The sequence below is a fragment of the Chelon labrosus genome (assembly GCF_963514085.1).
Source record: "Chelon labrosus genome assembly, chromosome: 19".
NCBI lineage: Eukaryota > Metazoa > Chordata > Actinopteri > Mugiliformes > Mugilidae > Chelon > Chelon labrosus.
Window position 1 is genome coordinate 19,908,884 of NC_140352.1, and position 22,293 is coordinate 19,931,176.

General features: G+C 43.7%; 2 protein-coding genes across 2 annotated transcripts; one reads left to right on the forward strand and one right to left on the reverse strand.

Moving 5' to 3' along the window:
* Nucleotides 1-1,232: 1,232 nt before the first annotated feature.
* sbk1 (SH3 domain binding kinase 1) lies at nt 1,233-13,340 on the reverse strand. The gene is made up of 4 exons (XM_084568335.1): nt 13,249-13,340; nt 6,551-6,792; nt 5,203-5,405; nt 1,233-4,766 (listed from the first exon to the last, which is right to left on the reverse strand). The coding sequence occupies exons 1-4, from the start codon at nt 13,284-13,286 to the stop codon at nt 3,939-3,941; spliced, it is 1,311 nt and encodes a 436-aa protein (XP_084424461.1). The 5' UTR covers nt 13,287-13,340; the 3' UTR covers nt 1,233-3,938.
* Nucleotides 13,341-17,079: 3,739 nt separating this feature from the next.
* LOC311504012 (retinol dehydrogenase 13-like) lies at nt 17,080-21,324 on the forward strand. Its single transcript, XM_084566954.1, has 7 exons — nt 17,080-17,241; nt 17,775-17,893; nt 18,513-18,668; nt 18,760-18,864; nt 19,216-19,428; nt 19,558-19,659; nt 20,342-21,324. Exons 1-7 carry the CDS (start codon nt 17,177-17,179, stop codon nt 20,653-20,655), a joined length of 1,074 nt encoding a protein of 357 aa, XP_084423080.1. The 5' UTR covers nt 17,080-17,176; the 3' UTR covers nt 20,656-21,324.
* Nucleotides 21,325-22,293: the final 969 nt, after the last annotated feature.

A 22,293-nucleotide genomic window follows, 5' to 3' on the forward strand; every position in this document is an offset into this window, starting at 1 on the left:
CAGTGGCAGATACACCGCCGCTTGCCGCCACCGTCTAAACCCAGCTTGATAACAACTTTAGCTAACTCGTCTACTTTGACACAATAGCTGAGATGCAGGATGAAGGGACAGCGGGCCGATAACAGTTCTCATCTGCAGTGCCATATTCTAACCATCCTTGAACTCATTTTGGTCTTTGAGGGCAGCAGATAACGCCTATCTACAGATGTGTTAATTGGACTCTTCAGAAGAAAGCCAGCATATTAAAGTTGTCTGGGGGCTCGTTGGCAAAAGCCAAAGCCTTAGGAAATCGCATGTGACGCAAGCTGACCTTCATCTAATGGTCTGGGGACCACACAAAAAAACAGAGCTGAATTAGCTTTGCCTGTCCTGGCAGAAAGAAATACCACTGTCAGAAAGACCCAGGAGGCATGAGATATGGTGCATAAATTTATTTCAACATATATTAACATTTTGTTAAAGACACGATGCGTACAGTATTTACATTAGATTCTACAACAAGATTTGCTGGCAAAAAACAGATTTATCATTGGTTCAGGATAAACCAGGTAAGAGGAAGGCTTCTCTCTCAAGAGATAAAATAATAATCTGATACTTCATCATTAAACTCGATGATTCCCATCACAACGGTCCATGAAAGACAGCAGTTCACATTTCAACAACTGATAGCAGTCTAATGACGCTAATGCCGCTGCATCTGAAGCAGCTGCTCAAATCAGATCTTTGTGTCACTTGAGTTGCATCACGTTATACTGCATCTTGTCATTTTAAGTTACACGATGTTGCGTTATGTCAAGGGGAGACACTCCAGCTAAATACTTGCGGTTGTTCTTGTTACTTGTTGTCTTACTTATCAAATGTTTAATTTTGAACTATTTTGCTTGTGTGACATGTCATCTTTCAGATTAGTTAACTGCATGTTCTCTGTTTTAAATTTGTGAAATAATGCTTTATTGTGCATGTTCCCCCCGCAACCCTCCAGAGGATAAGCGGTCACAGAAAATGAATGAATGAATGAATGCCTCATTTGCATATTTAAAGAAAACATTTCCTAAAACTTGTAATACAACAAATAATTGTCTTAATGTAATTAATCCACCCTGGATGTTTAATTATGATATCCATTAATTAAAATAGTGGTTTTCAATAAAAATACATGAAATGTTACATATATACAGTATATATTAAATATTAATTATTTATTATGTTAAATATATATCTTTATTGACTCTGAGCCTGAAATCTCCACTTACATTCATCAAATTTTAGAAAAACATTCTTATTTATATTCTGAGGGGCTTGTTCATGTATCATTCGTATCCAGAATCATATTTGTATTCCAAAAAACATTGCGATTTTTATATATTTTTATATTTTGGCTATTGAAAGACAGTATTTTCTGATTTATGGAGTGATATAATTACTTATCCTTTTAAAAATGAAACCTGGGTTTGCGCTTCATTTATGCAATGCTCGAATTTCGGTGCAGGAAATGTATGCAAATCAATGCAGTTCTAACCAGATAACTCCTCATTTCCATGTTTTACCCCACAATTACAGAAGACCTGTAATTCAAAAAAGTAATGGTCGTAATGTAAGTAATCAACTGGAGAGGCTCATGCCGACATCTATTAGTTGAAAAATGTATCATTCCTCTGCAGTGTCTCCCCTTCATTCACATTAAGTTGTAACACTTTTCATTATCTTATGCGCACAGTCTCAAGGTCCATCTAATCCCTGCCTTTTTCTTTTATGCAGATCCTACACTATCACACAGACAGAATAGCACGTTGTAAGGCAGGGCTAATTTGCTTTCCACTACAGTCTGATGAAGGATTACCTTTTGACAAATCCCACTGGGCAGCCCGCATCTTAGCATACAATACATCCCCTGACAAGGCTTCAGCCGCAATCAGGTCACCTCTGCAGAACCACGAGTGAGAATGGAGAGAGAAAATGACAGGAACCATCATCAGCTCTGATTGTCTGATGAGACCGGATAAAGATTTTGAACCGTGCACGTAAAACGCAGGGAAATGTTTATCTGCAGAAATGCGTCATCCAGCTTAACAAGCTAAGAGGCTGTCATGAGGAGCAGTGGATGACTGCGAGGGAGGTTGGTGACCAGTTGTTTCATTTGGGCTCAATTAGACTTGATGCTCAAGAAGAGGCCAGAAGCTGAACCTGAGGAGCGCCGGTGCTGTCGCTATAGTGACCGAGGCGATGGGCTGTCATGAGAGGAGTAGGGGAAGTGAGAAGAGTAAAGACGAGCACACATTTGTGAGAACACATACAAACACGTACACCTGGCTGACATAAGAGTAACGCAATTCAAGCAAGAAGAAGAACAGTAATGAGCGTGAGCAATGTGCAGGGAAGCATCCGAGCTGTGCTTTTTAGATGCTCATCATCATAAATTAGCAGTCTCTTGATGGAAGCTGAAGCCGTACGGTGGTCAGGATCAATCAAGCCTTCACACGTTATCTGTGACTGACACAGAGGTCATTCTTCCAGACAATGAACACCTGCTATTCAAGTCATACGTCTGGATGAATTCCTAGAAAGAGGCAATAAAATTAAATTAAAAGTGGGCAAGAGGGGGTGGAACAAGTCTTCATTAGCTTTAAATAAGTGAATGAAGATATTACAAACGGACTAACAGGAAGCATAATGATTTTACACAGGATAACAATATGTAGACAAGAGACTGAGGGAATGGATGATAGCTATTGACCAATTTGTCATAAAGAAAACTTGATCCAGTTCAGATAAAAAGGAGAACAGCAGCTGCTACAATGGTATACAACATGATAGGCTCTAGTTTATATTTCTATATACTGAATTTGTTGTAATAGACTGTACATTCTGCCATATTTAGTTGCTACATACAGTGCATTTCCCCGACAGTAACTGGAAAACCCTAAACTCCCTTCTCTCCCTGTTGTAGAAAACGCGTACAGCTACATAGTTGAACTACCTGATATTATGGTGCACTCCTAGAAATATCAAATTATTTACAATATAGAGTCGTAGTTTTTTGTCTCAGAGCTATCCTCCGTTACAAAAACCTTGTGCTTTAGCTTTTGGGACACAAACATACACGTCCAAAACACACACAGCAGGTAGAAAAGAAACAATAAAAACACATTTCTTCTCCTCTTCTTTGTTCGCCACCCTTTCACTCGGGATAAATGTACACTCCCTGTAGTTTTAAACTGCAAACGAATCTCACTGAGAGCGGTACAAATATGTCTCCCAGCCACTCAATAGATTTCCATTAATAGTAAAACAAGGAATGACCCACTGAAGTGACCTGAGTTGATGCCTATCACTGAGAATCTCAGTCTAGACACCTAAGATGTCTCATACAAACTGCTACATTGTTTTAATTTCCTTTTTGTCTTTGTAATACTGGTATACTGCTATGCTAATAATATCTTTAAATAGTCTATGACTAGTTTTACGCACTGGAAGTTGGCAGGGATTTCGTATTTGTGTAAATTACCTTCTGATCAGATGGACATTTGAATTTCCTGGATATTGTGTTCTGAGATAAATAAACACTAAAGTAAAGAGACTGGGAGTGAGTCTAACTATAGAATCATTAGCACCACCACAGTGTATGGGCAGGAAACACAAATGTCAGGACGGCAGAATGAGCTGCTTAGAGGGGCTTGATGGCTTCTCAGCTTGGGAAGCAGTCTTTGGTCACAAATCAAAACTGAAACGGCATTGAATGTCAGTGATAAGCTGTCCAAGCGTGTACCACTGATAGGTGATGTCCATTTCCACAGCCTGGGACGGGATCCTGAGCTTCTCTTTCACGGATAAAGTACCTCTCCTTTTCACTAGGTCCTCTGTGGTACTCATTAACGCCTCTTTAAAGCTTGCTATTACTGTGAAAAGCCATCTAGCTTCCAGCGCTAACATTTGTGTAGTCACACACAGATTTCAATGGCTGTTGCCATCACCATCTGGCTTTTGTTCTTGTCTCGGCCTGGGGACTGGTGCTGTCCAGACTCCTCTCTGGGAGACAATGGGTCGGAGAGGACACTACGTTTGAGTGGCGCTGGGCGCAGACAGGAAGTTCCTGGAGGGGTGGAGGGCTCAGGGTGTCTGTGGGAGGAACGTGATGAAGTGGATGATGAGGAGGAAGTGCAGCTGCCAGTGCACACTCCTGAGCTTGACCTCTCACCTCTCTTCGCTCGGCAAGATGCTCTACGCCTGAGCTCACTCACCAGCTCGTACTTGACAAAGCAAAAGACGTCCTTGACTCCACAGCGTTTTTCCGGGTCGGAGGCAAGCAGCCTCTGAAACATGCGCAAAGCGTCATCAGTGAAGCGGCGCCACTGAGATGGGTACGTTCCCACAGGGCATCCTGCTTTCTGCCAGCGCCGAAACTCCTCGTAGAAGGCGTCGGCCGGCAAGGCTGCCTCCCAGGGGAAATTGCCCGTCAGCATACAGAAGACCAGCACGCCGAACGCCCACACATCCAGACTGGTGGTCACAAGAAAACCCTCAGAACGGCTTGCGCGGCACACCTCTGGTGCCGTGTAGGGAATGGTGCCACTCACACGTTTTACGCGGCAGCCAACGCGTCGGGTCATGCCAAAGTCAGCCAGCTTGATGCGGCGGCATTCACGGTCAAACAAGAGCACATTCTCAGGTTTGACATCTCGATGAACCAGGTTTTTGCTATGCATAAAGTCCAGGGCCAAGCCCAGCTGTTGCATGCAGCGTTTGACCATTTCCTCTGGCAGCCCCACCTGAAAAAAAGTGTCGGGAGACAAAAAGAGAATAAGAGGATGTTATTTTATTAATACAGTCATGGTACACCTGTTATAGTACTGTTAAAAATCATATGTGGTGTTGTATTGATTGGAGGTTTGAATGCTCCGAGTGAAAAGCGACGTGCTCCAAAAAGGAAAAGTGAAACTAAAGCGTCTCTATTCTGAGTTCCGCTGCAACCATTTTTAATGAGTCTTCAGAAGAACCTTGAAGTCAAGAACTCCCTGCACATCAACTGGAATAGCACTAAAGCAAAGTGAGAGCTTTTCATGGAAAGAAAACCGGGACGAAGACAAGGCCCCAATCCCGGGAGAGCTTGTTAAAACCGCCGTGTTTGAACATTGTGACTGATTGGAGCAGCTCAGGCTGAGCACGGACGGCGATTGGTAAAGGGAAGAATGATGAGCTGATTACCTGTGGGGGTATGATGTCGAAAAGGTCCCCGGCGGGAGCATATTCTTGTCCAAACACATAGCTGTCCTCCGTCTCAAAGAGCACGTCCAGGACTTTGATGATGAAAGGGCTGCAGCTAAGTGAGCCTGTTAGACTGTATTCCCGCAGGAAACTTTTGAGCTTCGTCTTGTTCTTGGTAACAAACTTCAGCGCCATTTTGGTGCCTGCAAAAAAAGTGATATTAACATGCAGAACACAACAATTAAATGTGGGTGGACTAAAACTGTTCATCAGATGAGGACTGCCTACATTTTACGATCCAAAAGTGTCCTTCAAAAACTATGAAATTGGAAGTGCAACCTCTGATGCAGTAGCGAAATTTCCGACTTCCTCCGTCCGACTGCTACGCTCATTCATATAAAAACGTACAGTGAATGAATCTCACCTCCACTACACACATAACCAGCTGTTCACAATCACAGCTGGAAAAGCTCTTTAGTGCTCATACAGGCCATGGAGCCTCTCAGCACTTAATAATGCTTAGTTATACGGCACTCAGACAGAGACTGCTGAGCCCGCTCTCACTTTCAATCTCTAAAATGAGAAAATACTAAACCTAAAAAATAGTTCTAATTGTGCTGAAATCTACACCAATCAGGCGTAATATTATGACCACCTTCCTAATATTGTGACGGTCTCCCTTGTGCTTCCAAAAGTTGTGACTCTTCAGAGAATGGACATGGGTCTTCTGAGGGTGTCCTGTGGTGACAGCCTTTGGGTCCTATGGTTTGAGGGGAGGGGCCTCTGTGGATCATCCCAAAGTTACTTGATCAGTTTGGGATCTAGTGAATTTGGAGGCCAGGTCAACACCTTGTGCTGTTCTGCATGTTTTTTGAGTTGTTCCTAAAGCGTTTTTGTGTCTGTGTCTGTGTCAGGCTGCATCCTGCTGGGAATGGCTGCTGCCATCAAGGAGTGTCATTGCTATGGGGTGGGGGTGCCTGGTCTGGTCTAGGTGGGTGGTACATGTCTAAGTAACATCCACATGAATACCAGGTCCAGAAGTTTTCCAGTAGAACATTGTATTGTCACGAGATGGTCAATGTTATTTACTTCTCCTGGTCATAATGTTGTGGCTGATTGGTGTATTTCTCAGCACAATGCCTTGAGATCTACGCTGATCACACAAACTGGTTAATGTTAAAATGTGAGGCGGGCTGGTACAATGTGGATACTGAAATCACAACAATCTGCTACTATTTTATGTGCCTATTCTTTATTAGCTGGTTGAGAGACAAGACAAACCAGTAACATGTGGACAAGGGATGAAGAACTTGACACATTGGACATATTTGTGCATTGACCCACTCACCCTGTGTCCTGTGCGCCACCAGGTCCACCTTGCCATATGTGCCCTTTCCCAGCTCGCGGATGTGCTCGTACTGTTTGGCTACATCTGCTGCTGACAGAGAGGTGATGGCCAGGGCCTGCATGTCCTCCACTGGAACCCCTCCGCAGTAGCCCATTTTGGCCGTAGGGGAGCCCCCGCCGCTGCCCACCCGTCCCGGCCCGGACGGCGAAAGAGACAGGCTCGCCTTGACGCTGTGGGGCAGACTGACGGGGAGAGGAGAACACTGCTTAGAGTCAGGTTACTGCGATGATAGCTGACGACTCTTGTCTGGACAGCACGTCCTAAAGGATGGTTAAATCAGGAAGGCATTCATTTCCCGGCGCAATCAATTCAGGGAGTGCATCAACGGGGAAGGGACTTTCAGTAAATGCATTGGACTTCCTGCTGTGCCTCTAGATCACTCTGGCCAGCTTTCACATATAGCTTTTCTCAGACAGCACTTACTGACGGACGGCTATTGGAAAATCAATAAGACCAGGTAGCAGGACTAAGGAATGCAAACAAACAGTGAGAGCTGAGCGTGACAGTGTGCTGGCAAGACAAGCCACAGATGATTTGTGGCCACTCTTAACTGATTACAATGAATATACAAATTTTTCATGCAGTTCAAAGAGAAAAAAAGCTGAAAGATAAAACACTGCAACACAGAAGTGATTTTTAAGAGGTGCCAACTGTGAAATAGGTCACTGATCCCATGAGGCTGAAGGTATAGCTGATTTAACTGAAAGCTCAGATGGAGTGACATTAAACACATCACACAGTCGCGACTGACAAATTAAATATCAGTTATATCAGTGGTAATATGGTAAAATGAAAGTAAACTATTGAACAAACGGCACAAAATAAATGTCCTAATGAAATGAACCACATTAATGGTCTTACCCCTTGCCTCTGTCTCTCTCTTCGAACCCCCTTCCCTACACACATAATCAATTTTAATCATCTAATCACGCTCACCCCGCACGCACACACAACACTAATAGGCATCAAATCAGCACAAACAATTTTGCTGATGGACTTTTTCATCCACCGTACAAAGCGAAGCCTTTGTTCTTCCATCCCCGCAGCCAGTTTCTCTGCAGCACTCGTCTAAACCAGGTTCAAAGCACCTAAACGAGAGCGTCGTAAAAATGTCTGTGCCAGCTCAGCTCCGCGTTCAAGAGGAAAATGCTGAATTAACGCATAAATGTACAGTCGATGGAAACGCGGCGCAGGAAGTTTTGTTCCGATATCTGGGAGGTGTTGGCCTTGTGGGAAGACTGATAAAAATAGTTGTTAAGGCACTGAAAACTAAAATAAGATGCAACCACTTTGTGTTCTTGGCTCAACACTGTTTTTAAAAGAAAAAAGAAATCGAAGCCGTAAATAGAAAGTGTGCCCTGAGAACCGTATGTGTCTCTGTAGATAACGCTTGCTTCTTGATTTTATCACTACCGTGGAGATGGTTATGTAAGACACTGTGAATGCTGTAGCCAACTCATGCCGAGCGTGCTCACTGTATACAGCCTCCAGCGAGTCAACACAAAAGTGGATCGTTGTCCGGAGCAGTCTGTGGTCCAGGTTTGGTGATTAAACACTGAAACAGGACAGAGAGACAGACAGACAGACAGACAGGCTGGAAGCACATTTCCTCTGACCGCCCACCCTGCGTGGCCCCATAGCCTCGATCAGTGAGAGCGGAGCAGAGCGGAGGGAGCGCTTGTTTACTGGCACTCCTTCCAGTCGCTCTACGGGCAGAATGTGCCACACTCCAGCACACGGACCCTAATCACATTACTCAGCTCCCACAAACACAGCTCCCCCTCCTCCATTTCCTTGCAGAACTGGATTAAGAGTTCCAAAATGTGATGAGTGGTTGGAGGACGGTCCTCTCCGCAGCTGAAGTGATGCTGTAAATGGGATCCAGAAAGTGCAGTGTGGTGCCTCGGAGGTGTGGGGGATGAAGTTATGCGGTTTGCGGGAGATGATTGCGTGTGGAAGTTTGGGAGGGGAGGCAGGGGTGGTCTGGTGTATCAGTCGCACGGTAAAACTTTATCAAAGGACCGTTGTGTACCTCTGAGAGGGAGCAGCTGTGAGCCTCAGCACAACTCAGCGATCGTGTTTGACCACTGCCTCATGCCCCAATGATCTGCCATGCTGCCCTCTGCTCCTCTCCTGTCCTCTCAGGCAGCTAAAGGCACGCTAACATGTGCATGCTCCACATACAGATGAGGATTGGCTCCAGACACATTTTAATGTCTGGGGGATTTGACATTTGATTTCACTCATGTGCAAATCTTTTAAAGACAGATCACTGGGATAGCTGTTCGCTAAAGTATTGTTTACTGTTGTTGTGGGAATTACCGTAAGAACATCTTTTAAATTCTGATGAAAAAGCATCCGACATTTCACAGCCTGAAAACAAGTCTTTTTTTCCCTAATTCCTAAAAAGGTCTTTGCCTCAAAGCAACAACGCTTTCCAGCCATTAATTTCCCCACAAATACACATTGACAATCTCGCTCCATTTAGCAATTATCCAAACAAAGATGAACATATCTGCGGTATAACCTGCTTAAAAAACCAGGCCGTTCCTCTAAAAAAGGGAAAAAAACATCCAGTTTTTCTTCCTAATGACCAAAGCAATGGTCTGGAAACCTGTTTTTTGTGACTCCACGTGTCCCCACGTAACATTAAACTGCAGAAGCACCTGACCTTTTGTTCTATAAACGCTAAGATAGAGAAGGGAAGAGGAGATGAACCCTGTGCTGGACCTCTTATCATGGCCTCAGTGGTGTCCTCACAACACGTTCCTTGTTTGATGTGCTCATAGGCTCTGAGCTCTTAGTCTTACTCTGGTTTTAGCCCCGCAAGTGACGTGGGATGAAATTTAGAACAAGCCCTGATGGCCCCAGGAGACCCTTCTGACCTGGGTGAGCCAGTCACTTTTTTTCAAACATCACTATCTCAGACATCGCAATCGAAACTGCTGGGTCAATATCCATGACATTTCATGCACTGATGTTTCCCTGTTGACCTTAGTCAGGTTAAAATTTTCCCTTTAAGACTTTGGTTCATGACTAAATTCTTGCAATTCCAGCCTCGTTGATGCTGACACATATATTTTTTATTCATAGCATCGCCGTACAGCTCCGAATCCACACTAATGTGGCTGGAGATCTGTAGCCGAGCTGGTTGTCCTCGTTATTACACCAGCGTCAACAATTCATTAGTATAAGGAGCTGAGCTCGGAAGCAAACTGTCATATTGACATGGGACTCATCTGGGATAACAGTTGTGTATTCAGCGGGCCGTCGCTACTCCCAGTGTAAACTATTTGAATGAAACAGTTGCGGTGATCTCCGACATGATGCTGATTACCACATAAAGACTTTGAGGAGGGACGATTCAGGCGGCAAAATACAGATTCACGTCTCAGAGATTAGTTTTGTGAAAGGTGGAAATTTGACTCTCCAACAAATGTGTTTTATTGAATGCATAGCATTAATCACAGAGACCAGGGTCCAGAGTCTGCAGCTTTACACACACGCTTCGTCCTTTTAAGTCGCCATTTCTGCCTCCTCTCCTTTTTTCTCTTTTGCCTGTTCCTGTAAATGTAAACAAGGGACTAATGAAAGAAATAAATAGATTGCGGAGCCTGCTCCACGTCTCTACCGCTCTCTGTTACTAATGGACTAGTTGCTTTGCTCTCGGCAGAGGAGTCATTATGGGAGAGGACTGATCTCTTGTGCCCAATTTCCTGTCAAAATGCCCAGCGTGCCCTGCCTCTTGGCCAAAGTGAGACCAGTGAATAAAATACAATGTGACTGTCGGGGTTTCTCTCACTGTCTGTCCAGGGCACGCATTACGAGACATATAGAACTAATCTATGTTTGTCTGTCTGTATTTGACCCTTTGTTGTTCCCGTTCAAATGGGTAAAATAAAACCACATATCATTCAATCAAAACTACATGGGCTTCCCTGTGACAGCCAGTTGCAGTTAGGACACTCTGTTCTCTGCTCAGCCTAAAAAAAAACTCCTTCTTCAGAGGTAAAAAACATCAGATCCAGCAAGTTTGGAGCCTCCATCGAAAACCTCCTGCTGCGCTCTGATAGGTGAACCAATAGTTCGGGTCACAGACTCTCACTTTGACAAATCACCCACTCTCAACTCTGTCCAGCTGCCCATATGCAGGATCCCTGCTGGGACTGAGTGCTGTGTAACGTGCTTCTGGCTCGCCTCACTTCCACTTCCCTTCACCCCATTATCTCTCTCTCTCTCTCTCTCTCTCTCTACTGCATGTAAAAACCCCATGGTGCGACCGCCTGCTGCTAGCGGAACCACTGGAAGCCAGTTCCACCCTAGTGGGGTGACCTAAGACCCAGGAATGGATAACCCAAGGTTAAATGTTCCCAAACAATGACTGAGAGTGGAGATTAGCTGTAAGCGAAGCTACAAGGACAACAAATGGAACAAATCAGAAAAAACATGGGCACAATACAAAAACAAAAAAAAGATAGAATACATCTTTATCAGACTAGTATTACGGCTCTGAAAGCACACACTGCTGAGCATTTGATTAGACATGCCAATCATAATCAATGTCACCATCACCCTCACTGTGAAGTCCTGTAAAAATCATGCGCCATTGAAACATCGGCACAATAAGCTCCCATGGCACATACTGTAACTCAACCTCCACTACAATCTCACAATCCAGCAACCTCAAAGCACAATAGGAAGGCTTCATGAGATGAGGACAAGAAAGGAAGAGAGAGAAAGCAGCCCTTTGATGTCAAATGGGACTCTAATATGAGCTCAGTAAAATGGGGTCTAAATGAGGGTGTAGCTAAATGATGTAACAGCGGCACTAAGGAGGACATTGCTTTTATTTCTCCCAGGCCATTTTTGCCCTCCGCCTCAAGGCAAACTGACAGTGCACGGTGATTTGTTATCCTGCTCATACACAATAGTCTCTAACCACAATCAATGCTGATTGCTGGGGCTGCGTTCAAGAAACCTTGTCCACCTCTCAATACAACTCAGCTACGCTTTCATTGCATGAAAGAGTATTATCGGGCGCTGTCTCATATACAAGTGAGTAAAAACAAAAAACATGAGAGCATACCTAAATCAAATGCCCATAAACCAATAAAATAACCAGGAGAAGAAGAAGAGGAAGTTGAGGAAGGAGGAGAAGAAGATACAGAAAACCAAGTACCCAGTATTCAGTCTGACTGACGGGGCTGTCATTAGACAGCTGTTCTCACTGAGATGATGGCTAGTTAGGAAGTAATCTGCAGGTATTTGTGTTGTTTCTGTGTTTTCACCCAGCAGGCTTCAGACATTTCAACAAGAGCACACGATCAGGCTTCCAGTCCTCTATGCGTCCTGACTGACAACATTTGCGTCCTTTGTGTACTCTGGTCAGCCATGTTTTCCTTCGACAACCGGTTGCGGAGCCAGACTGCGCCTGCTAAATGTGTTCATATTACTTTAAGCTCATTCCTCCGGTATTAGTCATGTCCAATTCTTGGAGTTTTGTGGCTGTGTGAGGGGCTAAGATGAGTTTAGCCGCCTGCCTGCTGGGCCGGGCTGTCTGCTCCTGTTGTTTGATACAAAACCTTAAATTGCAGCTGTCTTATCTGTTTTCAGCAGGAGGAGCTCCGCGGGGTTTGTTTGGGACACACATTTGGACTCCTGCAATGCCATTGTTAAATTCAGGAGGAAGAATTTCAGGCAAGACGTGTCCCTATTTGGAACATTGTCCACTTGTTTGTCATTTAGAGATTTGTTTTCCAGTGGTCCATTGCTGATCACCGATGTGAATGTGATTTGAAGCACATAAGAATTTCTATTGGATGTATAAAGCAATGGCAGCGTTCTGTCTGGATGAGGTTTCACAGCGTTCAGGTCAGATCTCAGCCATTACTGCAGCTCCCAGTACAATGTTTGTGACAAAGGCATGTGAGCCGTCGGCTGCTGTGTTTCATTTAGAGTCCATTACCAGCCTCCAGGTTTAGCTTTTTACAGGCTTTGCGCTATCAGGTCAGCTGCTCATTTAAATGCATTAGACGACATTAATGATGAGCTAGGTTGTCACCTGTCTGCCCTGGACAAAGTATAAAAGGGCCATTAAAAAACAAAAAAAAGTGGAGTACCCCGGATGCCCTCATATCCATCTAGCACAGCCCGGATAACAAAAGCAGAGTGGGAAACATCATCATCTTGGATTAGGTGGGTGGAAATAAAGATCAAGTCTTAGCTCCATTAACACTCGTTATTATTAATTATAGCCAAATGGTAAATGAGGCTGTGGAGCTGTGTAATAACTGCTGACACTGAGGTTTTAATGCTACGCCTGGCTCGCAAATGCACGTTTAATATTCATATATGAATAACAATGTGAGTGGGTCAAAGTTCAGAAAACACAAAGTTATTCAGAATCAGAGTCAGAATGATCAGTGAGAGCATTTCTTAAAATTCCCCTAAATTAAAACAAGGAAACAATATTTGAAAAAAAGAGTATGAATATTTAGGCCAAATATGAAACATCAGTCAACTCTTGGTTTCTGTCTGTGTTTCCTTCCTTCCTTCTTTCCTTCCTTCCTTCTTTTTTTGCAGGCTGCTTGGATTGACCTGGTTTCAGGCGCCTCGGGGTGCATCTAGGTGTTACTCACCTGCTGGCGACCTGTCTTTCTCCTCCATGGTCCTGCATCCGCTCGCCGAGCAGAGCTGCTGCGCTCTGCTCACTGATCCGCTTGGTTCTGCGAGAAACTGATGGTCGGGTGTTGTTGTCAGTTGTAGATGCAAAGATGCCCGTGCATGTTTCCTAAAAAGATGAAAAAAAAAAAAAATATTTGCAGTTTCACAGCTGACGGAGCTTGAATGAGGTCCGCCGGTGCGCTTTGTTAGCTGCTTCTGCTGCTGCCCTGATGTGATGCTTGCCCTGTTTCTGGAGATGCTCTTCAGTTTGACACTTTCTTTGGAGGCGGATTAAATCAAAGCGGCAGCTGATGCTTGATGCTGAGATGAGGACACAGGCTGGGATCCCTCCTCTGAGCGCCCACCGTCTCAACCTGCCAGGCAGCGGGAGGAGGGTGCGTGTTTATCTTTCGCTCCTCCAGTGGTCCGCATGACCCACTTCAGCACCACATACACACAGATGCGAACCCATTCATTCAGATCCAGTCAGGAGGGGGGTGCTCAGGAAAGCTCTGCTCTCTGCAGCATGCATAGACAAATCTACATGTTCACACTCCCTCTGAACTCAGTGCTGCGTCCTGCTGTCATTGTCGCCGGGTCCGGCTGTTTTGTCCGTCGGTCCAGCGGGACTCTAGAGTAGGGGAGGGGGCTTGTCTCAGATGTTGCTCCTCTGCTGGTCGTACCAGTCAGATCCCTCATTGTTCACCGTCTCCACCCTCTGGCAAACTAATAAGCTCACGTGTCCTGGGTCCTAGCGCCGGGACGCTCCCTCCCAATCAGCATCTAACCTGAATGCATCCAGAGCATTTACTTTTGATTCATGCGTTGAAGGAACAGTCTGCTCCACTCTTGCATAATTCAACAGCTTATGGCCTCAAGCGTGTTTACTTCACACGATGACTTTGCCAACTGTCCTTATTAGGTAACAGCAAGGCAAGACTTTCAATTAATTCACTGGCCTGTCAGCTCCCCTTTACAGTACATGTTTAACAACAGGCTTCCTGCCAGACCGAACAGATTGACTGCCTCCACATCACCATCAAAGATGAGATGAGTTGATGAGTAGATGAGTTGATTGGTTTATTTTCGGAGTGGTGATAAGGATGTCTCTTTAGCGAAGATTGTGCTGATGAACATCTTTCTTCCATCCTGGTCTTATTTCAGGCCCCAGCTGATCAGCAGAAAAGGAGCCATTTGCTTTGTCATTTGGTTTCTCTTTATTCCGTCTACTTAAATCTCTCTTTTCACCCAGATCATCTGATCAACAACGAGACACATGTCAGGCTCAGACTGAAAGATAAGCTCTTGTGAAGCAGGCCAAGGTCAGAGGATGAATGGAGCTCGTTCAGGGGAATCCGATCTTTCAGTTTCCTGAAACAAAATCATTTGACCCAGGGTGTCATTATGCTTGTTTGGGGAAATACGTAGATATTGGATAGCTGCCTCTTCAGCGCCTCTTTGAGATGCTGAGTTGTCTCACAATGCAGTTGTTAGGCCAGCAAGGCAGCAAGAGTTTCCTCGGGGTGATCGTGGGAATAGAGCTGTCATAAATCATAGTGAAGGTCAAGCACTGTGGGCTGACAGCAAAGAGCAGGAAGGGTCAAGCACACCGGGGGGGATGCACCTCGGAGCTGTGAACAAATAGTTCTCCACGCTCCTTGTTCAGACACCAGACTCACGTCCTAGTTTTTACTTTTAGTGTGTCACCTAAAGTTTTCCACCTCTTGTTACGAGGGGGTGGCCTTGTTTTTATTCAGTGTTCTCAAATGAATCTGGCTGCACTGCAAACTGCGTACTGGGGGGAATATTTATACTGACGCTAGAGCTGAAGGGGCGTCATTTGCTGCTCTCAGATTTCACTGTATCTCTCCCTGCTCTGTTTATACAGTCAAAGTCATAAAATCAACCAAAAGGTTAAAGGAGAACGGGGCTCAGCAACCCTGGCCTTCCATTAAACCCCATCCCGACTAGCCCCATCCCAAAATGACCAGCTTCAAGTACAGGTGTGAACACGTCCAGGACACACTCGAGAGCTGATGACCCAGCAGTTACATTACTTCCCAGGCCACATTAAGCACCGCCCACTCAGCTCGGTGTCATCCTTGCTGCTGCTAACTTTCTAAATAATAAATGAATCTAAGCAAAAAATTAACAAATGAAATGATTGAATATGAGACCAAGAGTGGGAAACAAATACTTTTGTATTTTTCTCTCTGTACAGACAATCAGATTGTCATCACTTTCTCATCAACGGGCATGACAGCATGCAGTGAAGTCTGCTGATTGATCAGTCTTGTTAACTTCGAATTCTATTTTTCATACATGATTGGACGTGGGAGGAAAGTGGAAATCTGAGTCAAGTCGCAGATGAGGCACATAATTCTGTCTATAAATGGTTATGCAAACTAGGAAGGATTCATTTTTTTCCTGTCAGCAAGCCAACTGAATCTCTGGAAACTCTTCCCATATTTGCTTTGAACTTAACCTCTGTTCAGAATGAAGATATATATTTATTAGAGGACATGTTTGGCAAAGAAGTAAAGCTTTGAATTGAAAGTTAGGCATACAAAGTTCTACCCCACCCTTATGCTGCATCGGTCTGACCCTCCAATGTAGCTTTGTGTCTTATAATTGAGCTCATTAACCAGGCTGCTTTCCCAAATTCAGCCTCAACAGCAGAGTCATCTTCTTTTTTCACGATCCAAAAACAGATCGCAGCTACATCAACCTTTCCCGCTAATCCATAGAGCTCTTCATCTCTATTTCAAAGAGCTCTTCATCTCTGCTGACTCTTACACTCCTGTTTTAATTCTATTCTATTCTCTTGACATTTTTAGTTTCAAAAGGTCATTCTTAAAAAGCCACATGCAATAAAAGTGACAAATTGTTTCCAAAGAACCTGAAACTTTTAGTCCCAGGAAGTCTCGATTCCAACCTGCGATCCAAGCCAGTTCGGTCAGCAGCACGCTGTCTACTTGGTTTACAAAATGCAGAACCAAAGACCAGCAAACATTTGGTAAATTAGTCCGCTGAGCTGTGAAAAAGTGATGGTTGTTTTTACATACCGTTTTTGTGTGTGATTTTACAACAACCTGCTGCTATCCAACAGGCTCAGTTCAACAGAATGCCAATTATGCTCCAAAGCAACAACAGTAAGGAGAACATTCAAGCTGTGCTGCTGTGTATCGTGGTTTACTGCTTTATAAATTGTGTGCATCCTTATAAATACACATAGCTACAGACTTGCTAGTATTCAGTCTCAGCATCAGAAATGTTCAGCGCAGCGTAAAAGCCCACCTTTTTATAATTATTAAAGCCACTACTTCCTGAGCAAAAACATTGTGGAGGGAAAAATAATTTCCCTGAAACTTAATTTAGACCCAAGTGGAGGCAAATTTAGTGCATCCAATGATTCCCAGTCCTGCAGTGAAATTTGCCTTAACTAAAGTACTTCAATTTTATATTATGCAGTTAAAAAAAATAACATGAAATAAACTGATAAACACATTCAGTTGCATACACAGCTCATTAAATAAAAGTAATTTTCAGAAATTAATTGAATATAAAAAATGTAATAAAAAATATTTTAATTTGTTTTTGACAGAGTCAACACAAGCATGTTCACCAGAGATTTATAAAAGAAATAAAAGTGTTAAAATTGCAAGCTGCTTCCATGAAGCAATCGCAGACAGTATGATACCAGCAACATGTTCAAGGCGGGACTACATTTCCCACAACGCCACAACACTGTCTCTCTCTGCGGTTGGTTGGACGACTTCGTGACGTCGAAACTATGCGCCCATAACCTTGTGTTGCTGCACAGGAGTGTTGTTAAATCAGATGTGTAAACGTCGTTAAAACTGTTTTAATGGTTTATTTTGTTGTCAGACTTATTTCGGAGCAATGAGCAAATATATTTTACCAGTTTCAGTTTTTGGGACAGTGTTTGGATGCGCTGTTTTACTGAAGTGAGTAACTCGTGATATAATTCACAGTGCCTCTTTATGATGTAACTGTCAACTGTATTATTACTTATTACACTCTATTTGTTACACTTGCTGCTGATACCAAGCACAAAACTGTGAAGTGATGTGAAGTACGCGTCTCGTTATAAAGTAGAAATGTTTTCTTTCACAATGAGGCCACTTCCTACTTTACAATCCATTACAGCCAACAAACCCACAGGATGTTTTCTCGTCCATTGAGTAGTTAAATGTACTTCCACGTTTTTGTTTTTTTTTCTCTAACAGATTGAATGGACTTTAAATGCGTCAATGTGTTACTTAATGAGACAGAATAGAGAGACGCAGTGAGTGTCTGTACTGTTGACTTTAGGGTCAAATGCAGATTAGCTCCAGTATTTTAAGACCTATTCGGTACCAATACGAGCACCAGTGTTGGAAGAAGTGCTCCGATCGTATACTTAAGTAAAGGTACTAGTCTCACTGTTTAAAAATACTTGTTTAATACGGTTTGATCTTCGTTTCATTTCTTCTCACAGACACCATGTGACTGGAGGCCGGTGTCCCAGTAAAGCTACCATTAATGGAAAGACCGTGGTCATAACGGGAGCTAACACAGGCATCGGGAAAGAGACTGCCCGAGAGCTAGCCAGGAGAGGTGTGGAGAAACTGTGACGTTTCACAATATACACTCGACAGCCACAACATTAAAACCACCTAATATTGTTTAGTTTTCTCTTTTGTCTCCCATGAAGTTGAGGTGCATCTGGATATGGACAGAGGCCTTCTGAGGGTGTCCTATGGTGTCTGTAGAGGAGTCTTTGGGTCCTGTGGGTAAAGGGGACTGTCCTCTGTGGATCAGGCTTGTTCCAGAGCATCCCACAGATACTTGATCAGTTTGGGGTATAGGCACTTTGGAAGCAGAGTCAACAGCTTGGACTATTTTTCATGTTTTTTGAGTTGTTCTTAAGCAGTTTTTGTGATGTGGAAGTCCGCACTATAGTGGTGGGGATGGCTGCTGCCATTAGGGAGTGTCGTTGCCACGGGGTGGGGGGTGCCTGGTCACCAACAATGTTTAGGTGGGTGGTACATGTCTAAATAACATCTACACAGATATCAGGAACAGATTTCTCAGCAGAACATTGCAGTGCAACAAGATTATTAATCTTATTCCCCTCATCTGTCATTGGTTTTAATGTTGTGGCTGATCGGTGTATAACATCTTAAGCAGTTATTGTGTGATGCTCTTACTGAAGCGCTCCTTCTCACACCCTCAGGAGGTCGGATCATAATGGGATGCCGTGACATGGAGAAGTGTGAGGAGGCTGCAAAGGAGATACGAGGGAACACCTTGAACCGTCATGTCTACGCTTGTCACCTCGACCTGGCCTCCATGAAGTCCATCAGAGAGTTTGCAGAGAGAATCAAACAAGGTGATTAATGTAGATTACTCCTCTAGGTTTGTGTGCAGTTTTAGAAAGGTGACATTCAATAACGGTTTCTCAAATATTGTCTTTACTGCAGAGGAGCAGCGGGTGGACATACTGATAAACAACGCAGGGGTCATGAGGTGTCCAGCTTGGAAGACTGAAGACGGCTTCGACATGCAGTTTGGAGTTAATTACTTAGGTACTTACTGCCACTGAGGCAAGATCTGATTGCAACGGCTGCTTTTACATGGACAGTATTTCTTCAAGCTGATTGAAATCATTCTGATTAGAGATTTCAACTTGGATTAACATGGATGCTAATGCTTCCATTGCTTGTATGTCCCTCCTTGCGACTCATCACATCACCTGCTGTGTACAACATGTGGGGCAAACATGTGCAGAAAGAACACTGTGTCCTTGTAAACATAGCCACTGACAAAGCTAAGACACTTTAGCCACTGAGAGGAGAGGGGCCTTTATAAGAATCTGAGAAATCCTCACATTCTGGTGAAATTTCCAGCACTGATTCCGAGTTTGTGTCTTCCTCCAGGCCACTTCTTGTTGACGAATCTTCTGCTGGATAAGTTGAAAGAGTCCGCCCCCAGCAGAGTGATCAACCTGGCCTCGCTCGCCCACCTCCTTGGAAAGATTGACTTTGAGGACTTGAACTGGGAGAAGAAGAAGTTTGATACCAAGCGGGCGTACTGTCAGAGCAAGCTTGCCAATGTTCTGTTCACCAGAGAACTCGCCAAGCGATTGCAAGGCAAGTCTACTGGCTGCTGCGTATGTGGGCATGCGTGGGAGGGAGTACAGCCTATGTTCTTATTTGTAATTGGCCATTGGATATATATTTTTAAACAGTGTTGTGTGTGTGTGTGTGTGTTTATAATAGGAACAGGAGTCACAGTGAATGCCGTTCACCCAGGAGTTGTTGCCACGGAGCTCGGCAGGCACACCGGCCTGCACCAATCACAGTTCTCAACCTCTGTGCTCAGTGGGTATCTCACTTCCTTATTGGGTTCTTAATTTAGAAAAATCAATAAGTGCTTACCTAAGATGCAACAGTTTGCTCATCATGTATACTCTGAGGTTTCTCTGTGAACCTTCTATTCTTATCATGTTGGCGTGAATAGGTAGAAATTCAAAAATAACCAGCCACATCTTTTATTCGCAAAGTTTCAACTTTATAACTCTTCTTTAGTGGAGAAACTATCTGTACTGTCCTTGTTAGGTGAAGGGAATAGTGCCACTCTACAGTGAAATTGGTACTTTAATATGAAAAGTAATGGTAAAGTTTTACTGTCAAATGTGTAGTAGTGTGAAACGTATCGTCTTTCCCTCTGAGTTCTTGTGAAGCAGTAGTATAAAATCAGGGAAAGGTTAAGTACCTCAGATTTGTCTGTTCTGTTCACCTCAACTGAATAAAATTATCCTCCACAGCTACTATGTTCTACATAATGGAACATCCCTAAGAAGACTAATAAAACAACTCAAATTAAACCTCTGAAATCAAAGGGCACCCATGCAACCAGTTTTGTTGCCGCTACAGCTTCTTAGTCCTCATTCTGGGAATTGCTAGATGGATTTACTCTGATATTATCAATTTTTAATAACATGCACTCTTGGGTGATAAACCTTCTCCAACGTGAAAAGTGTTTGCTGTTGTGTTTGCACAGGTCCCTTTTTCTCCCTGCTGGTGAAGAACCCAGAGCTGGGGGCTCAGCCCACCGTCTACCTGGCCGTGTCCGAGGAGATGGAGGGGGTGACGGGGCAGTACTACGATGTGATGACCGAAAAGGAGCCAGCGCCCCAGGCTCTGGACGAGGAGGTGGCCCGCAGGCTGTGGGAGGTCAGCAGCAGGCTGGTGGGTGTGGAGGAAGGGGGACAGTCAAAGCCACCAGCGGAAGACCAGAACAAAGCTGCACAGACAGACCCGGCACAGACACTCAAACAGAGCCCAGGACCAGCTGTCAGTACTGTGGGACTGTAGGTCTGCTCTGGCCTCGGGGGCAGTGAGAGATAAAGGACCTTTATGACTTGAGCTGTGCCAGGAACAATTTACTGGTTCTGGTCATCTGTATAATGGCAGTTTTTTGTACGTCCCTTTATGTTCCAGCATCACGATATTGTCTTTTTTTTAAAAAAAGACTGTGTGATTTCTTAAAATGATCATAAAGCGGCGACTGCTAATGGCCTTACACACATGAAAACGTTGCATAATCTCATTATTTAAACACAAAACAGAAGAACAGGAGAATGGTACCAAGATACTGTCAAAAAATAAAGGTGAATATTTGGACTTTTGCGTGTTAAAAAATGACACCAGCTTTTGTTTTCATGCAACCTCACATCACACGGTAGGCATTTCACACGCTTTCTCTCACACGGACAGTACGGAGGTAAGTAAATCAAGTCTCATTTGAAGAGAACATGTCTACAGAGGGAGGTGTTCTCAAAACATATCCTTAGATAGTTATCCCTAGATATCCTTAAATATCCTTATGGGCAACTGAGCTTCTGTGACCAAGCATTTTCTCTTGTGGATCAATAAAGTCTGTCTAAGTCTAGAATTCAACTAACAGTTCTCTCTTTGTGGATTCAGTGATAAAATATTGACTTGTAGCACCACCTGCCTGTTGCATATTAAGGTACAAGTGCTTTGCATCTTATCACATTAAATCAATTTTAATTAAATCCTAAACATTTTTAATTTTTTTGATTCTTTTTTTTTTTGCCTGTCCTAATGATTTGCCATTCTTTGAGTCATTGTGTGGGCCACACGCACAGAAACATGACCTCTTCTTTGTCAAAGTTGTGTTTTGTTGTAACCTTATCCAGGCTGCACTGGAAATCAATCTAGACTGACAACTGCTTCGCTCTTCAAAGATGCTATAAACTTTTATCCTCGATAACCTTTAAAACCGCTGAAATTTGATTCCCATACTAAACTGGAGCATTTTCCAGATGTTATAAAACTAATAGAAATCATTTGTAAGTATAAAAAGCAAATTAAAGTTTGTGGTTTGTGGTCCTTTGAGACAACACGCTGAGCTTCAAAGCATCCATCATCATTTATTTTAATGCACACTTTTATGTGCACTTTTGTTTTAGCTCTTATTTTGTTTAGGAAAAACTAATCTAGTTACAAAAGCACTCATCTCACATTTCCGAACCTCTCAGACATGCAGCCTACGTGCAAAGAAAAATATCCATCCCAAAAGTATTTGAGGGATCCATTGCATAGGGCTCTCTCCGGTGGTAATTCCCAAAGTAGGGATCAATATGGGCCACTCTGTGCTAATGTACTCTGATCAGCATCGACCCTGAAACTGTAGACCGTTGATTGTTTCACTCAGTGTTGGTTTACACTTGGAGACCCTCTCTGGTGCCATCCTAGAAAATGATTGTTGATGATCAACAGCATCACTGGGTTTTCCTTTGGTCTCAGAAACCGTACAGTCTTACAGAGAACACGACGCCGAAACAATCTCTCTCGAGCACAAATCCTGACCTCTAAAAGTTTAGTGTCCGCATCATTTCTAAATTTCAATCCAGTTGTACTTATATATTCTACTTGTTACATACTCCACCAACTAGAAGGCGCTAGGACCATAAGCTACAGTCTGTG

Coding starts and splice junctions, on each gene's coding strand:
- sbk1 (XM_084568335.1), bottom strand. CDS start 13,286: ATGCAGGACCATGGAGGAGAAAGACAGGTCGCCAGCAG. Junction 6,793..13,248: donor GAAAGACAGGTCGCCAGCAG/GTGAGTAACACC, acceptor TCTCCCCGTCAG/TCTGCCCCACAGCGTCAAGG. Junction 4,767..5,202: donor TCGACATCATACCCCCACAG/GTAATCAGCTCA, acceptor ACTTTTTTTCAG/GTGGGGCTGCCAGAGGAAAT.
- LOC311504012 (XM_084566954.1), top strand. CDS start 17,177: ATGAGCAAATATATTTTACCAGTTTCAGTTTTTGGGACAGTGTTTGGA. Junction 18,669..18,759: donor TGCAGAGAGAATCAAACAAG/GTGATTAATGTA, acceptor TCTTTACTGCAG/AGGAGCAGCGGGTGGACATA. Junction 19,660..20,341: donor GTTCTCAACCTCTGTGCTCA/GTGGGTATCTCA, acceptor GTGTTTGCACAG/GTCCCTTTTTCTCCCTGCTG.